At 38.9% G+C, this 16995-nt stretch overlaps 1 protein-coding gene across 8 annotated transcripts in view; it reads left to right on the forward strand.

Moving 5' to 3' along the window:
* Positions 1-16995, forward strand: part of RIC8B (RIC8 guanine nucleotide exchange factor B) — a 136053-nt gene that overhangs the window by 65531 nt on the left and 53527 nt on the right. For all 8 annotated transcript variants that reach the window (XR_007517379.1, XR_007517380.1, XM_049884263.1 and 5 more), the window contains exon 4: positions 4834-4928. Coding sequence is in view for 6 of the 8 variants with exons in the window: in XM_049884263.1 (XP_049740220.1) it covers positions 4834-4928 (95 nt within the window). In the remaining 2 variants the exon portion in view is untranslated. The remainder of the gene's footprint in view (positions 1-4833; positions 4929-16995) is intronic.

Below are 16995 nucleotides of genomic sequence, written 5' to 3' on the forward strand. Positions count from 1 at the left end.
TAAAAGTTAAAAAAAAAAAAAACGGGCAAAAGATATGGACACTTCACTAAAGAAGACATTCAGGTAGCTAACAGACACATGAGGAAATGCTTGCAATCATTAGCCATTAGAGTAGTGCAAATCAAAATTACAATGAGATACCATCCCACCCCAATGTAAATTAAAAAAAAAAAAAAGCATGTTGGAGAGGTTGCAAGGAGATTGGAACTCTTAAGCACTGCTGGTGGGAATATAACATGGTAAACCACTATGGAAAATGATAAGGTACCTCAAAAAGCTAGAAATAGCATATGATCCAGCAGTCCCACTCCTAGGAATGAATACATCCTAAAGAAATAAGAGTCGTTGTAGGAATAGACATACACACACTCATGTTCACTGCAGCATTGTTCACAATAGCAAAAAGATGGAAACCTAAGTGCCCATCAAAATGGATAAGTTATGGTACATACCCACTATGGAATACTACACAACTCTAAAGAAAAATGATGAATCCGCTAAACGTCTCACAACATGGATGAATCTGGAAAGCATGCTGAGTAAAATAAGTCAGTCACAAAAGGACAAATATTGTATGATACCACTATTATAAAAACTCAAGAAAAGATTTATACACAGAAAAGACCAATTTTTGATGGTTATAAGGGAGGGAAAATCACTAACTAGATAGTAGACAAGTGTTAACTTTGGTGAAGGGAAAAACAACATGCGATAAAGGGGAAGACTGTATAACTTGACCAAGGCAAAGTTATAGAATCTCATATATATATACAATTTTACTTACCACAAATTACACGAAGCACATGGAAACCCACATGAGACTCATCTATTACTTAAATCTCAGTAAGATAATATTTTCCTTGGTTTTGAAAATTAACTGGGGAATGCATTTCCTTTTAAACTAGATTTTCCTTTATTCTCAGTTTCACAATCTTTCCTCTTATGCTGACACTGAAAAGCCTTTTGTAAAACTACCCACTTTGGTCTTTCCATTTTTGGCTACTACAAACGAAAATCCTGCTTCCTTCCATCCTATTTCCGTCTCTCCCAGTTTTTACAACACAGATTCTGGAGTTGTACCTAGACACATCCAGACCATGGCTAAAGATCATAGTCTTGGAGGACATCTAGGTCAATTGGCATGACATAGTTACAAAGAAAATGTTCTGCACTCTGTTTTGTTAAGTAGTACCTGGGGTCTTAAAAGCTTGCAAATGGTCATCTAAGATACATCTTTTGGTCCCATCCCATCCAGAGCAAAGGAGAATGAAGAAAACCACAAACATAAGGGAAATGCTAGTCCAAGGGACTAATGGGGCACATGAACCACAGCTTCTACCAGCCTGAGCCCAGAAGAATTAGATGATACTCGGCTACCACCAACAACCACACTGCCAGGGATCACCGTAGAAGGTCCCAGAGGGAGCAGGAGAAAAATGTAGAACAAAATTCAAATTCACAAAAAGAGACTAGATGTCTGCCAGAGGCCAGAGGAACCCCCTGAGACTGTGGCCCCCAGACACCCTGCTAACTCAGAACTGAAGCCACTCCTGAAGTCCACCTTTCAGCCAAAGATTAGATAGGCCTATAAAACAAACAGTAACACACGTGAGGAATGTGCTGCTTATCCCAATCAGGTATACGAGACCAACTGGGCAACACCTGCCCGAAAGCAAAAACAAGAAGGAACAGGAAAACTGGACGAATAGACACGGGGAACCCGGATTGGAAAGAGGGAAAGTGTTGACACATTGCGAGGGTTGCAACCAATGTCACCAAACAGTTTTTGTATAAATTTTTGAATGAGAAACTAATTTGCACAGTAAAGTTTTACCTAAAGCACAGTAAAATTAAAAAAAATTATTGAATACGTTAAACATACGGCTCTGTCCTTGTGAGGGTAATAGGTGAGTGAAGGAAGCAAAGTATATGGAAATAAACATGAAATTACAATTTCACAAAAATCAGTTGTAACAAGATATGATACAGAATAAGGGAGGAAGGAATCTACATAGATAAGGGGGTTAAAAAAAAAAAAAAAAAAAGGACTTCTCTAAGAAGGTAATATTTTAGCTGAGACCTAGAGGGTGAAAAGAAATCAGTGGTGCCAAGAGCAGAGGCAGACAATTCAGAGATTTTAGTAGTTGTTGTCAGCAGAGAAATGGTGATAATTTAGTGAATTTAGGGTAAGAGAGGGCATTGCAGGCATAGGGTTGTTGCTGCTGTCAAGTTGACTCTGACTTACGGTGACTCGTGTGCAGAGTAGAACTGCTCTGCAGCGTTCAAGGCTGTGACCTTTTGAAAGCAAACTGCCAGGCCTGTCTTCCGAGGAGCCTCTGAACGAGTTCAAACCTCCCACCTTTCAGCTGGCAGTCAAGTGTTTAATCGTTTGCACCACCCGGGGAGGGACTTTCCAGTCATGAGGTACAGCTTGAGAATCTGTGTTGTAAAAACTGGGAGAGAAATAGGGTGGAAGGAAACAGGATTTTTGTTTGTAGTTGCCAGTAATGGAAAGACCAAAGTGGATAGTTTTACAAAAGGCTTTTCAACGTCACCATGAGAGGAAAAAGATTGTGATATTGAGAATAAAGGAAAATCTAGTTTAAAAGGAAATGCATTCCCCAGTTAATTTTCAAAACCAAGGAAATATTATCTTACTGAGATTTAAATAATAGATGAGTCTCACGTGGGCTTCAATGTGCTTCGTGTAATTTGTGGTAAGTAAAATCGTATTTATATATGAGATTATTTTTAATAAGGCACTTGGAGATAGATTGCAAATGGGATCACACTCATTCCAGCCCTGCCAGCCTTAGTGTCTCTGGCATTCCATTGGCCCCTCTTCCGCTTTTCCCTCAGAATGCCTCCCAGTTATTTCATTATCACTTATTTCACCTTTGTCTGTCTTACCTTCTGTTTCCTTCCTCTTCTACCTTTCCTCTGCAAAAGTTTTATCAAACGTACCAAGCACTTTCATGCTTGTGGAGCTGCATTCGGGGAAGCTGATGTTCAGACAAGTTATGTGACTTGTCTAAGGTCACACCCTGGACACCTGCTTTTTCCATTATGTCACTGAGGCCGTCACCTCTTCCAAATCTACACATAGTATTGTTATGTTTAAAATATTTTCATCTGTGTTAGGAGTACTGGATCCCTGGTGGTACAGTAGTTAGTGCATTCAGCTGCTAACCAGGTCAGTGGTTAAAAACCACCAGCTGCTCCATGGGAGAAAGATGTGGCAGTCTGCTTCCCTTCCATAAAGACTTACAGACTTGGAAACTCTGTGAAGCAGTTCTACTCGTCCTGTAGAGCCATTGTGAGTCGAAATCAATGCAGTGGCAGTGGGGAAGGTATTAGGAGTAATGAAAGTGCACCCATATGAATTATATATGTGCATATATTTCACTTTGCTTCGACTTGAAAGCAATTTTACTAAGAATTTTTTAGAATTTTTAAATAACTTTTGAAGCAATTGGAGCCTTCCTGAAGTATGGCATGTCCAGGCCATTGTAACTATCTCTTAATTTCACATCTTCTTAATTACTAAAAATCTGGAAGAAGAGAGAGATGACTTTGAAGCACATGACTAAAGAAATTGTAGTGGCCCAAGATCTCACTAAAAATGAGGAGGTAAACCAAACTAAAAAAAAAATTTCCCTTAGAGCTGATTTTTCAGCACTTAGCCTATTTCCTACCGCTTGCTTTCTTCCCTCTGACATTGCGTGTCTCATTGATGCCACCGTTGTTGTTAGCCGCATCAAGTCCGCTCCAGCTCACGGCAGCCGCACATACAGCAGTGCAAAACGTTGCTTCGTCTTTCATCATCCTCCCAGTCACCAGCATTTTCAAGTCCTTAGTTGCAGCCGTTGTGCCTGTCCGTCTCACCAGGGGTCTCCCATGCCGCTGTAGGCCCTCTGCTTCACCGAGCCAGATCCCCTCCTGTGGCGATTGATTCCACCTGATGACACGTCCAGGACAAGCAAGTCAGACACTTTTGTGATCCGTAAAGTGTTCACTGGCTGATTTTCAGAAGTGGAGCACCAGGGCTTTCTTCCTAGTCTGTTGAAGTCTAGAAGCTCCACTGAAGCAAATTCACCATGGGCGACCCTGCTAGTATTTCAGATACTAGCAGTATAGCTTCCAGCATCATAGCAAGATGCAAGCCACCATAGTGCAGCAACCTGACCGATGGGTGGCGGTTTAATACCAGTATCAATGAGTAAACATTGGAAAAATAGGAAATAAAACTCAGATTACTTGTTTCTATCACTTGCTAGTAGCTGTAGGGGAGCTCGGAAATTAAGAATATAAAATGAAGTTGGTAGATTTTAATTCATTGCCTTTGAAAGTTAAGAGATTATGACATTTCAATTAAAGATGTACAACCAGCTTCTAAAATAGGTGGTAATGTTACATCTGTATGAAAATTTAAAGTGACTAGATATGATAGAATGGAAGAACCTAGACTTTCTGGACATGAAAACGTCACTAGTGGAATTAAATCCAAAGGTGGAACAGAGTGGGTAGTGCATGGGTGCTCATCATGCCTCTCTTTGCCGGAAATGCCGTAAGGACAGCTAGCTTAGCAGCTTCTGGCAGCACTGTCTGGAGCTGGTTGTGGCCGTTCTGTGAGAGAGCGGCTATTCGCTTAGTGTTGCCTAGGGAATTCTTCCTAGAATAGCCTGCCTTCTAGCGTGTATGATATAAGAATGACTGTTTTGAGGGGGCAGGTGGGGCACAAGTTGACTCCCAGGGATGTAGTAATGCAGGAGACTTCTTCATTAAGGCATTCAACCCCCCAATTTTTCCTCTCCTCTTTTTTATTTGCCGTAGAGTGATTCTCATCAGTTCCGTGTCATGGCAGCTGTCCTTCGCCATTGTTTACTAATCGCAGGTCCAACTGAAGACAAAACAGAAGAGCTGCACAGGTGGGTAACCTCTATACTGATACCTCAGTGAAGGGCATCATCAGTTGTTGCTTCTAGGCACCCAACTTTAAATGTTTATCATAAGCACAAGAAAGCGAAAATATTACAGTAAATCGGGTAAATCAGAAATCATTACCATGCTGTGATGAGAAATACAACAGAGTATTTCATTCTACCCTGTTTGATTTTGTTATGTTGAGCCCCATTTGGAATTTGTTGCTTTCAAAGATTAAAATCCAGAACAATAATAGTTATTGAGTACTTACTGTGTGTGGCACTGCACTAAGTACTTTTTAAAGACTAACTTCTTTTAATTTTCACAACTTTATGAGGTAGGTACTACTATTTTTCCATTTCCATAGATGAGGAAACTGAGGCTTAGAAAAATCAAGCAATGTCTTTGATCTTTGAGATCACATACCCCTTCCAAGTGTAAGAGCTGGGATTTGAACTGTGCTGTCAATTTCTGCACTTTACTAATAAAAAAAACAAGCTTTACTAATACTCTCACTAATTTCATGGTGGGCGTATTTACCAAAAAAAAATATTTTAAGCAATGATAGTATAAAAACAGAAAAAAAAACTTATAAGAATTGGCTCACCAAGTATTAATGTAAAAAAATAATTCTTTTTGTGACTTGCTGATAAGAACGATTAAGAAGCTTCGATGGTGCAATGGTTAAAGCGCCTGGCTGCTAATCGAAAGGTCGATGGTTCAAAACCACCAGCTGCTCCTCGGGAGAAGGATGTGGTAGTCTGCTTCCACAAAGATTTACGGCCATTTTTTTTTTTTTTATGGGACAGTTCTACTCTGTCCTCTGGGGGTCACTGTGAGTTGGAATTTACTCAGTAGCAATGGGTTTGATTTTGGGTGGTTATAAGAGACCTTAATGGAATGCTATTAGAGTTCATTATTCTGGAAGCAACTGGATAAGAATTAATGCATTTTTCTAGTTCTCTTACATTCTGTTCTAGATCAGATTTGAGTAATAAAACTTTGGACTTCATCGTAAACTATTCATGGTGCTTTCTTCTATGAGAATACAAATGGTTTTTAAAAAATTCAAATGAATCCAAATCTGCAAACAGATAAGTTTGCCATTAACTCTGCTTTACAAATGAATTTAATATGAGATTCTTCTTAACAAGAGAAATTACCTTTTGAGTACTTAAATATTGTATTTCCTAAAATGTGGCTTAAATAAAAGTTTATAAAAACACAGAATGCAAAGTGAAAATACTTTTAATTGTTGTTTCAATCAACTTCATATTAGTTATTATCAGTAATTCATTATTCGCTATTACGCTGAGTTTGTTGGTAGATAATCTCTTACGTACTTATACACTGCCTTGCAAACCTTCTAAAGATTGTTTCCTTTACAACTAAAAAGTGTACTCTTTTCTATAGCTACATGGCAAACATTTTAATTTTCTTGAGACTGTGCCTTTAAAAATAATCAGATTAACTGCAGTGTATCATTTTCTCCAAAAAGGTGTTACTAAACAGTTTGACCCACAGTAATTTTTTCCGTTATCAATAGACACTAGAAATTTAGATGCTAAAACTAAAAGAAAATAGTTCTTAAACCCAAGAGTAAATTGATTTTGTTTCAGGAGGAGAGGATCAGATATCATGAGTTAAACAGCATTAATACAACAGTGTGATAAGAAAACATTTTTACAGAAATTGCTATAGAGTCACAAATATATTGCCAAGAATTTCTCTGAATTTAATATTTTCATGTATTTTTTGTTGTTTCAGTTGGTATAGTTCTATTTTAGCTTTTTTTTTACTTTAACAAACATTTATTCTCTCGCAGTTTAGGAGCCTAGAAGTCCAAATTTAGGATGCCAGCTCCAGGGGAATGCTTTCTGTCTTTGTTGCCTCTGGGGGAAGGTCCTGGTCATCAATCTTCCCTTGGGCCTATGAGTTTCTCAGCACAGGGACCCCAAGTCCACAGTATGCACTTCTCTCCTGGCTCTTCTTTCTTGGTGGTAATGAGGTCCCCATCCCCTCTGCTTGCTTCTCTCTCTTACATCTCAAAACAGATTGACTCAAGATAGAACCTAACCCTGTAGATTGTGCCCTGCCTCATTAACATAACTGCCTCTAATTCTGCCTCATTGACATCATAGTGGTTAAGATTTACAATACATAGGATAATTGCATCAGATCACAAAATGAAGGACAACCACACAAGACTGGGAATCATGGCCTAGCCAGGTTGATATTTTTTTTTCTTTTTTTGTACTTTAGATGAAGGTTTACAGAATAAACTAGTTTCTCATTAAACAGCTAGTACACATACTGTTTTATGACATTGGTTAAACAACCCCACAATATGTCAGCCCTCTCCCTTCTCAACTTTGGGTTCCCTGTTAAAAAAAAAAAAAAAATTTTTTTTTATTACCAGTTTCCCTGCCTTCCCCCAACCCCTGCGTGTGCCTTCTAGTCCTTGCCCCAGGGCTGGTGTACCCCTTTAGTCTCAATTTGTTTTATGGGCCTGTCTACTCTTTGGCTGAAGGGTGAACCTGAGGAGTGACTTCATAACTGAGCTGAAAGGGTATCTGGGGGCCATACTCTCAGGGTTTCTCCAGACTCTGTCAGGCCAGCAAGTCTGGTCTTTTCTTTTTGGGTTAGAATTTTGTTCTACATTTTTCTCCAGCTCTGTCTAGAACCCTCTGTTGTGATGCCTGTCAGGGCAGTCAGTGGTGGTAGCCAGGCACCATCTAGTTACTGGGCTCAGACTGGTGGAGACCATGGTAGATGTATTATCACATATTTTTAATGTTATTTTAAAAATATTTAACATATCTTAACAGTATTTGTCAAAAGAGCAAAACTATGTAGAGATTTTTTTAATCAGATTTTTTAAAGTAACTTTAAATTTTTGTTTTATGATGGTATATTTGCTTTTTTCTTTAAATTTGCCGTTATCTTAAAAATTACTTTAATAAATTAGCTATTAGTTTCACTGGAAATAAGGGTATCACTAGAGCCACAGACAGGATTTTTGAGTATTTTTCACAGGCTTTCCTGGGAGGTTGATAAGCTAGTTGCTGCTGACTTAACAGTTTATCTGGAATGGCCTTGCTGTTGTGTTGTTGTTAGGTGCTGTAGGGTTCTTTCTGACTCATAGAGTACAACAAACAGAACAAAACATGGCCTGGTCTTGCACAATCCTCACAGTCATTACTATGTTGCAGCCACTGTGTCAGTCCATCTCACTGAGGGTCTTCCTCTTTTTCGCTGACCCTCTGTTTTACCGAGCGTGATGTCCTTCCCCAGGAACTGGTCCCTCCTGATAACATGTACAAAGTACCCGAGACTAAATCTTGCCATCCTTGCTTCTAAGGAACATTCAGGCTGTACTTCTTCTGAAACAGGTTTGTTTCTTCGGACAGACCATGGTATATTCAGTGTTCCTTGCTAACACCATAATTCAAAGACATCAATTCTTTAGTCTTATGCCTTGTCCAGCTTTCGCATGCATATGAGGTGATCAAAAATACCATGGCTTGGGTCAAGCACACCTTAGTCCTCAAAGTGACATCTTTGCTTTTTAATACTTTAAGGAGGTCCTTTGCAGCAGATTTGCCCAGTGCAGTGCATCCTTTGATTTCTTGACTGCTGCTTCTGTGGGTATTGATTATGGATCCAAGTAAAATGAAATCCCATACAACTTCAGTATTATCACCATTTATTATATTGTTGCTTATTGGTCCAGTCAGAAGTATTTTTGTTTTCTTTATGTTAAGGTGTAATTCATATTGAGGCTGTAGCTTTTGATCTTTATCAGTAAATGCTTCAAGTCCTCTTCACTTTCAGCAAGCAGGGTTGTGTCATCTGCATATCACAGGTTGTTAATGAGTCTTCCTCTAGTCCTGATGCAGCGTTCTTCATATAGTCCAGCTTCTCAGAATATTTGCTCAGCATACAGATTGCATAAGTATGGTGAAAGGATACAACCCTGATACACACCGTTCCTGAATTTAAACCGTGCAGTAGGCCACTTGTTTTGTTCAAATGACTGCCTCTTGGTCTACGCATAGGTCTCGCATGAGCACAATTAAGTGTTGTAGAATTCCCATTCGTAGCAATGTTACCCATAATTTGTTATCATCCATATGCTCTAATACCCTTGCAGAGTCAATAAAACACAGGTAAACATCTTTCTGGTAGTCTCTGCTTTCCGCCAAGATCCATCTGCCATCAGGAATGATATCCCTCGTTCCACACCCTCTTCTGAATCCAACTTGAATTTTTGGCAGTGCCCTGTCAGTGTACTATTGCAACCACTTTAGAATGATCTTCAGCAAAATTTTACTTGTGTGTGATACTACTGATATTGTTCAGTAATTCCCATATTCTGTTGGATCACCTTTCTCTTGAATAGGCATAACTATGGATCTCTTCTTCCAGTTGGTTGGCCGGATAGCTGTCTTTCAAATTTCTTGGCATAGATGAGTGAGTGCTTCCATTGCTGCTTCCATTTGTTGAAACATCTCAATTGGTATTCTGTCAATTTCTGGAGCCTTGTGTTTTTGCAGTGCTTTCAGTGCTTTTTTTTTCAGTGCAGCTTGGACTTCTTCCTTTAGTACCATCAGTTCTTGATCATAAGCTACCTCCTGCTGCTGCTGCTATAACTGCTTTTGAATTATCTTCAGCGTAATTTTACTTGTGTATGGTGTTAATGATACTGTTGGAAGAATATCAAACAGTGGCCATGCATGATCCTTTAATCAGTATTAAAGTGATAAGTATCACTTTGAAGCACTAAGGACTCTGGTTTAATCCATTTAAATACAGTGAAAACTGGATCAACCTCAAAAGGTGTTCTAGAAACCCTACTAGAATTGTAGTATCTGCTAAATTATGCTCATTTGTCGTCACCTTGAAACAGTTTCCGGGTGCATGTATGTTTAAGGCATAAGTTTAAGAAAAAAGGATGTTTCAAATTACCATTCCATTTTTTAAGGTTATTTTCTAAGTTTTCTTTTTTTTTTTTTTCTGTTTGACACTTTGATTAGTTTAAGGAAAATGTAATGACATAGGTAAACTTGCACAATGTAGTGCATGGTTACGCATTATCATCAGACCCAGAGGGTTGTGATGATGACTGAATTAGAAGTCCTAAAGCCTTATGTGCCTGGCACAGAGCAGGTGTCAGTAAACGGGAGCTGCTGCCGTTGCTGCCAGTGCGCTGCCGCTGCTGCTTCTGTTACTATTGTAATAAGCATACTGGTTTTTAGGTCCGATATTTAGTTCTAAATCTTTTTTTAAATTGTTTCTTGATTTTGATACTTTGTTTAGGAACTTATTTCTGTGTTTATCCTGTGATCATGTAGAGAAACCTGTTTTCTTTTAATATCAGTTTTTCTGAAATCAAATATTTCCTGTAATGTATACATGGAAGGAACCTATAAAGGTGTTCTTAGAGATGAGTGAGTAAAGATATGGCTTAGGAGCTTTTTCTGATCTGTTTACTCTATAAGACAGGGCCTTCCCCCCGCCCTTCCCCCACCCCCGAGAAATCAAGAGGCCATGGACATAGTGATAAAATGATTTAGCTCACTAAGACAGCAGACTTTGACCTTTAGTTCCACTAATAACATCTTACATGGTTTTAAAAACCTATTCTATTACATTTTCTTTTGTCTGTACTTAATGATAATCTGTAGACTCTTGGTATGATCTACTTTTTTTGCCATATTAAAAAACATCCTATTTCTGTTCATCTCTACTGTCTGCCTGAAAGTATTTTCAGCCCTCCTGAGAATAAGCTTACACATAAACACTTAGCCCCAAAAAGATACATACGGATATGTTTTTGTTTCAGGTTAGAGAGAAGAGGGGAGATGGAGTGGCCTTTACACTGGTGAGGAGGGGAGAGGGAAAGACCAAACCTGATTTAATTTCTTGTAGGTTCTCAGTCTAGTTTCTTTCATTCACTGAGCACACTGGCATCTTCAGTGTATCTCCAAAAAGTGTTTACCTCCCTGCTTTATTTTTGTTGTTGTTGTTGTTTCTTTGTTTAGACAAATTCATTTTACGTCACATATTGAAGACAATTTATTACCTAATGACACCTCATTATAATGCTAAGCACAATCCCTTGCGTATGACAGACTTTGAATAAATATTTGAAAATTAGATGATTTCATTTTATTTCATATTTATTAATTGAGCACTTGCTATGTCTTAAACACTGTGCTCAGAACTAGGGCAACAAAGATGAACACAATATAGTCTCTGTTCTCAGGGCCTACCAACTAGTGGGTGAGACAGATTTGTAAGCAAATAAATGCTATAGTTTTGATGAATGTTATGTCAGACTGGATATGCTTTTGTAGGTTTACAGAAAAAGGAGATTTTACTTTGTCTAGAGAGATCAGGGAAAGGGGTTTTATTTTGTTTTGCTGTTATCATTAAAGCTCTTAGCTCTTTAAATGGATTCTCAGTGTGAATAATAGTTGTCTAAGCGAACAGACACATTAAACAATAATGACCAAAGACCAGACAAGTTGTGGGATGACATCAAGGACATCATACATGAAGAAAACAAAAGGTCATTAAAAAGACAGGAAAGAAAGAAAAGACCAAAGTAGATGTCAGAAGAGACTCTGAAACTTACTCTTGAATGTAGAGCTGCTTAAGCGAATGGAAGAAGTGATGAAGAAAAAGCTATGCAGAAGATATCAAAGAGTGGCTCGAGAAAACAAAATAAATTATTGTAAAGACATGTGCAAAGACCCGGAGTTGAAAAAACCAAAAGGGAAGAACACACTCAGCATTTCTCTAGCTGAAAGAACTGAAGAAAAAATTCAAGCCTTGAGTTGCAATACTGAAGGATTCTGTAGGGATAGCATTGAAAGACGCAGGAAGCATCAAAAGAAGATGGAAGGAAAACATAGAGTCACTGTACCAAAAAGAATTGGTTGACGTTCAGTCATTTCAGGAGATAACATATAATCAAGAACTGATGGTACTGAAGGAAGTCTAAGCTGCATTGAAGGCACAGGTGAAAAACAAAGCTCCAGGGATTGAAGGAATACCAATTGAGGTGTTTCAAAAAACGGTTGGGGCATTGGAAGAACTCACTTCACTGCTCTATGCCAAGAAAATTGGAAGACAGCCTTGCACGAGATCATATTCGTGCCCATTCCAAAGAAAGGTGATCCAACAGAATGCAGAAATTTTCAAACAATATCATGAGTATCACAGACAAATAAAATTTTGCTGAAGATCCTTCAAAAAACGGTTGCAGCAGTACATCAACAGAAATTCAAGCCAGATTCAGAAGAGGACGTAGAACGAGGGATATCACTGCTGATGTCAAATGGATCTTGGCTGAAAGCAGAGTACACCAGAAAGATGTTTACCTGTGTTTTATTGAGTATGCAAAGGCATTTGACTGTGTGGATCATAACAAATTATGGATAACATTGCAAAGAATGGGAATCCCAGAACACTTAATTTTGCTCATGAGGAACCTGTACACAGATCAAGAGGCAGTTGTTCAAACAGAACAGGGGGATACTATGTGGTTTAAAGTGAGGAAAGGTGTGCATCAGAGGTGTATCTTTCACCATACTTATGCAATCTGTATGCTGAGCAAATAATCCGAGAAGCTGAACTGTGTGAAGAGAGCGGGGCATCAGGATTGGAGGAAGACTCATTAACAACCTGCATTATGCAGATGACACAACCTTGTTTGCTGAAAGCGAAGAGGACTTGAAGCACTTACTGATGAAGATCAAAGACTACATGCTCCGTTGTAAATTATACCTGGACATAAAGAAATCCAAAATCCTTGCAACTGGACCAATAAGCAACATCATGATAAATAGAGAAAATATTGAAATTGTCAAGAATTTCATTTTACTTGGAGTCATAGTCAACACCCATGAAAGCAGCAGTCAAGAAATGAATTAACATATTTCATTGGGCAAATCTGCAAAAGACCTCTTTATAGTGTTGAAAACCGAAGATGTCACTTTGAGGACTAAGATGCGCCTGACCAAAGCCATGGTGTTTTCAGTTGCTTCATCTGCATGTGAAAGCTGGACAATGAATAAGGAAGACAGAAGAAGGGTTGGCGCCTTTGAATTATGGTGTTGGTGAAGAATACTGACTATATCACAGACTGTCACTATGAGTCAGAACTGACTTGATGGCAGTGGGTTTGGGTTTTTTTGGTTTGGCTGGAAGAATGAACAAGTCTGTCTTGGAAGGAGTACAGCCAGAATGCTCCTTGGAAGTGAGGGTGGCGAGACTTCGTCTCACATACTTTGGACATATTATCAGGAGGGACCAGACTCTGGAGAAGGACATCATGCTTGGTAAGGGAGAGAGTCAACAAAACAGAGGAAGATCATCAATAAGTTGGATTGACACAGTGGCTGCAACAGTGGGTTCAAACATAGCAGTGATTGCGAGGGTGGCACAGAACCAGGCAGTGTATTCTGTTGTACACAGTGTGGCTTAACTAACAACAACAGCAACAATTGAACAAATATTTTGTAAATGAGAGCTGAGCACTGTGCTAGGTGCTGTAAGGACTCCACAGGGCATATTCTGGAGGAATGTAGAGTCTTACTGAGAAGACAAGACATAAATACTATGAAAAACATGCTAAAGTGTCAGACAGTCTCTGTCTAATTGAGTGGTATGTTCTCACCATGGCAATGTGCCAGCAATATAGATTTCTTTTGAGTGAAGAAAGCCATCTCTGATTGTGTTGTATTAGATGAATCCACAGTATTGGATTTGAGGCATTCATCTCACCTTTGGGAATAACCTACCCCTGACAACATCCCTCTTTCTAAAATCCAGGCAAAATATCTGCATGACATGTACCTCCCCACTCCTGTCTCCAGGATTCTTTCCTTATTTATTTATTTTGTAATTTATTAGTTTTTTTTTTTTTTTTAATTAAGGAAACAGCCCCGATGATTCTGCGTTCCATTTACTCTGCCCTTCTTTTTCTTCCTCAGACGTAGCCTGCTTATAAGGGCCTTTGTACTTGCTCTTCTCTTTGGAATGCTTTTCTCAGGTCCTTAAGAGGCGGGGTCCTTCTTGTCATTCAGAACTCAGCCCGAATATCACTTCATCAGTTAGACCTTCCCTAACCACCTAATTTGGAGCCCTGGTGGCGTAGTGGTTAAAAGCTTGGCTGCTAACCAAAAGGTTGGTAGCTCGACTCCACCAGCTGCTCCTTGGAAACCCTATGGGGCAGTCTGCTCTGTCCTACAGGGTTGTTTTAAATCGGAATCCGCTTGGCAGCAGTGGGTATCACTAGCTGAAATAATCTTTTTATTTTTGTACTTGTTTATTGTTTCTCTTCCTCACTAAATCATGAGCTTAATAAGAGTAGGGATTTTGTCTGTCTGAATCTACCACTATATCCCCAGCACCTAGAATGGGTATATATAGGAGGTTCCCAATATATATTGGATGAATGGATAACCTTGCCAGTCACTTAACAGAGTAATTGGAGACTGTGAGGCAGATACGTCCCCAAACACTTAACCCTGCACCTGTACCTGTAAATATCCTGTGATCTCTATCTGCTCTTTCTTACTCTTTTCCGGTCTCAGAAAATTAAACAGCTCTCTTCCTGTCCAAGACTACACCTTTTTCTTCTGCCTCCTGAGAGAACCTATTTCAGAATTTAACTCCTCTTCTAGGTAGAAATCAACACACTGACAATGGATTTGGTTGTTTGTTTCTAGATCTTCAGTCTCTGCTTTGGACTTTATCCCTTCAAAATATGAACATGCTTAGATGTATCCCATTCAAACCAAAACCCATTACCATTGAGTTAATTCCATCTCATAGTGACCTTAAATATTTCATCAGGCCTTTCTCCCTTCAGAACTATCAGCGTGTTGCCTTCCTTCACATCTAAATTATTTTCTGTACCATTGGTTTCCAGACATTTTGATCATGTCCTAATCAGTAAAAAAATTTTAAGTATTTATTTACATATAAATATGTATATTTATACATATACCAAAGAAAGGTGGTACAATAGAATGTGGAAATTATAGAAAAATATTATTAATATCACACACGAGTGAAATTTTGCTGAAGATCATTCAAAAGCAGTTGCAGTAGTACATCAACAGGGAACTGCCAGAAATTCAAGCCGAATTCAGAAGAGGGTGTGGCACAGGGGATATCATTGCTGATGTAGATGAATCTTGGCTGAAAGCAGAAAACACCAGAAAGATGTTTACCTGTGTTTTATTGACTACGCAAAGGCATTTGACTGTGTGGATCATAACAGATTATGGATAACATTGGGAAGAATGGGAATTCCACAACGCTTAATTGTGATCATGAAGAATCTGTGCTTAGACCAAGAGGCGGCTCTTCGAACAGAATAAAGGGATACTGCGTGGTTTAAAATCAGAAAGGGTATATGCATCAGGGTTGTATCCTTTCACCATACTTAGTCTGTATGCTGAGCAAATAATCCAGGAAGCTGAGCTAGATGAAGAAGAACGGGGCATCAGTATTGGAGAAAGACTCATTAACAACCTGTGATATGCAAATGACACAACCTTGCTTGCTGAAAGTGAAGAGGACTTGAAGCACTTACTGATGAAAATCAAAGCCCACAGCCTTCGTTGTGGATTATACTTCAACATAAAGGAAACAAAAATCCTCACAAGTGGACTGATAAGCAATGTCATGATAAATGGAGAAAAGACTGAAGTTGTCAAGGATTTCATTTTACTTGGATCCACAATCGACACCCATGGAAGCAGCAGTCAAGATATCAAACGACACGTTGCACTGGGCAGTTATGCTGCAAAAGACCTCTTTAAAGTATTAAAAGTAATGGTGTCACTTGTAAGGGCTAAGGTGTACCTGACCCAAGCCATGATATTTTCAAGTGTCTCATATGCATGGGAAAGCTGGACAGTGAATAAGGGAGGCCGAAGAATTGATGCCTTTGAATTATGGTGTTGGTGAAGAATATTGAATATACCATGGACTGCCAGAAGAACAAACAAATCTGTCTTGGGAGAGGTATAGCCAAAATGCTTGTTAGAAGCAAGGATGGTGAGAATGTCTCTCTCATACTTCGGACGTGTTATCTGGAGGGACCAGTCCCTTGAGAAGGACAACATGATTGGTAGAGTAGAGGGTCAGCAATAAAAAGGAAGACCCTCAACAAGATGAGTTGGCACAGTGGCTGCAACAATGGGCTCAAGAATAACAAGCATCTTGAGGATGGCGCAGGACCAGGCAGTGTTTCGTTCTGTTGTACATAGGGTCACTATGAGTCGGAACTGACTTGGTGGCGCCTAACAACAACAGCAAATACATACATATATTTATATTTTATAAATATATGCACACATGCTAGTAAACTGATAAATGAAGTAAATCATGAAATATATACAAAATAGACAATAAAAAGGAATAAGATAAAGATTAATATTTTAAAATAGTTTCTTAAGTTAACGTACTACAAACTTTCTTATTTTCAAATAGGAGAGGCTTTTCTTTTTGCTCTGCACTCTTGGTTTCTAAGTGTCTTAGTAACTGATGATTTTGAACTATCATTAGCCAATAGGGCACGATGTATACTTAAGACAAGATTCAACAACATTACATTGTATGTAAATCCATTTCTCAAATAATTTCCACTTTTTTTTTTTTTTAACTTCTTGCTAGATCTGGTTAGATTGTCCTGTTCTTACCGTCTGATATGACAAATGGAGATCTCTGCCATTTTCTTGTCCTTAGTTTGCACTAGCATTTTAAGTCCTTCAGCCTTTGGTTTCCTTGCAGGAATTATTAAAGCAGTTTATCTATTTTCCAAGAGTTAGTTTAGTTAAAGGAAACCCTGGTGACGTAGTGGTTAAGTGCTACTACGGCTGCTAACCAAAGGGCCAGCAGTTCAAATCTGCCAGGAGCTCCTTGGAAACTCTGTGGGGCAGTTCTACTCTGTCCTATAGGGTCGCTATGAGTCGGAATCGACTCGACAGCACTGGGTTTGGTTTTTTGGTTACCTAGTTGTCCTACCTCTTGCTACTCCACCCTGTGATT

Source organism: Elephas maximus, chromosome 4, assembly GCF_024166365.1.
Source record: "Elephas maximus indicus isolate mEleMax1 chromosome 4, mEleMax1 primary haplotype, whole genome shotgun sequence".
In the NCBI taxonomy this organism is placed as follows: domain Eukaryota; kingdom Metazoa; phylum Chordata; class Mammalia; order Proboscidea; family Elephantidae; genus Elephas; species Elephas maximus.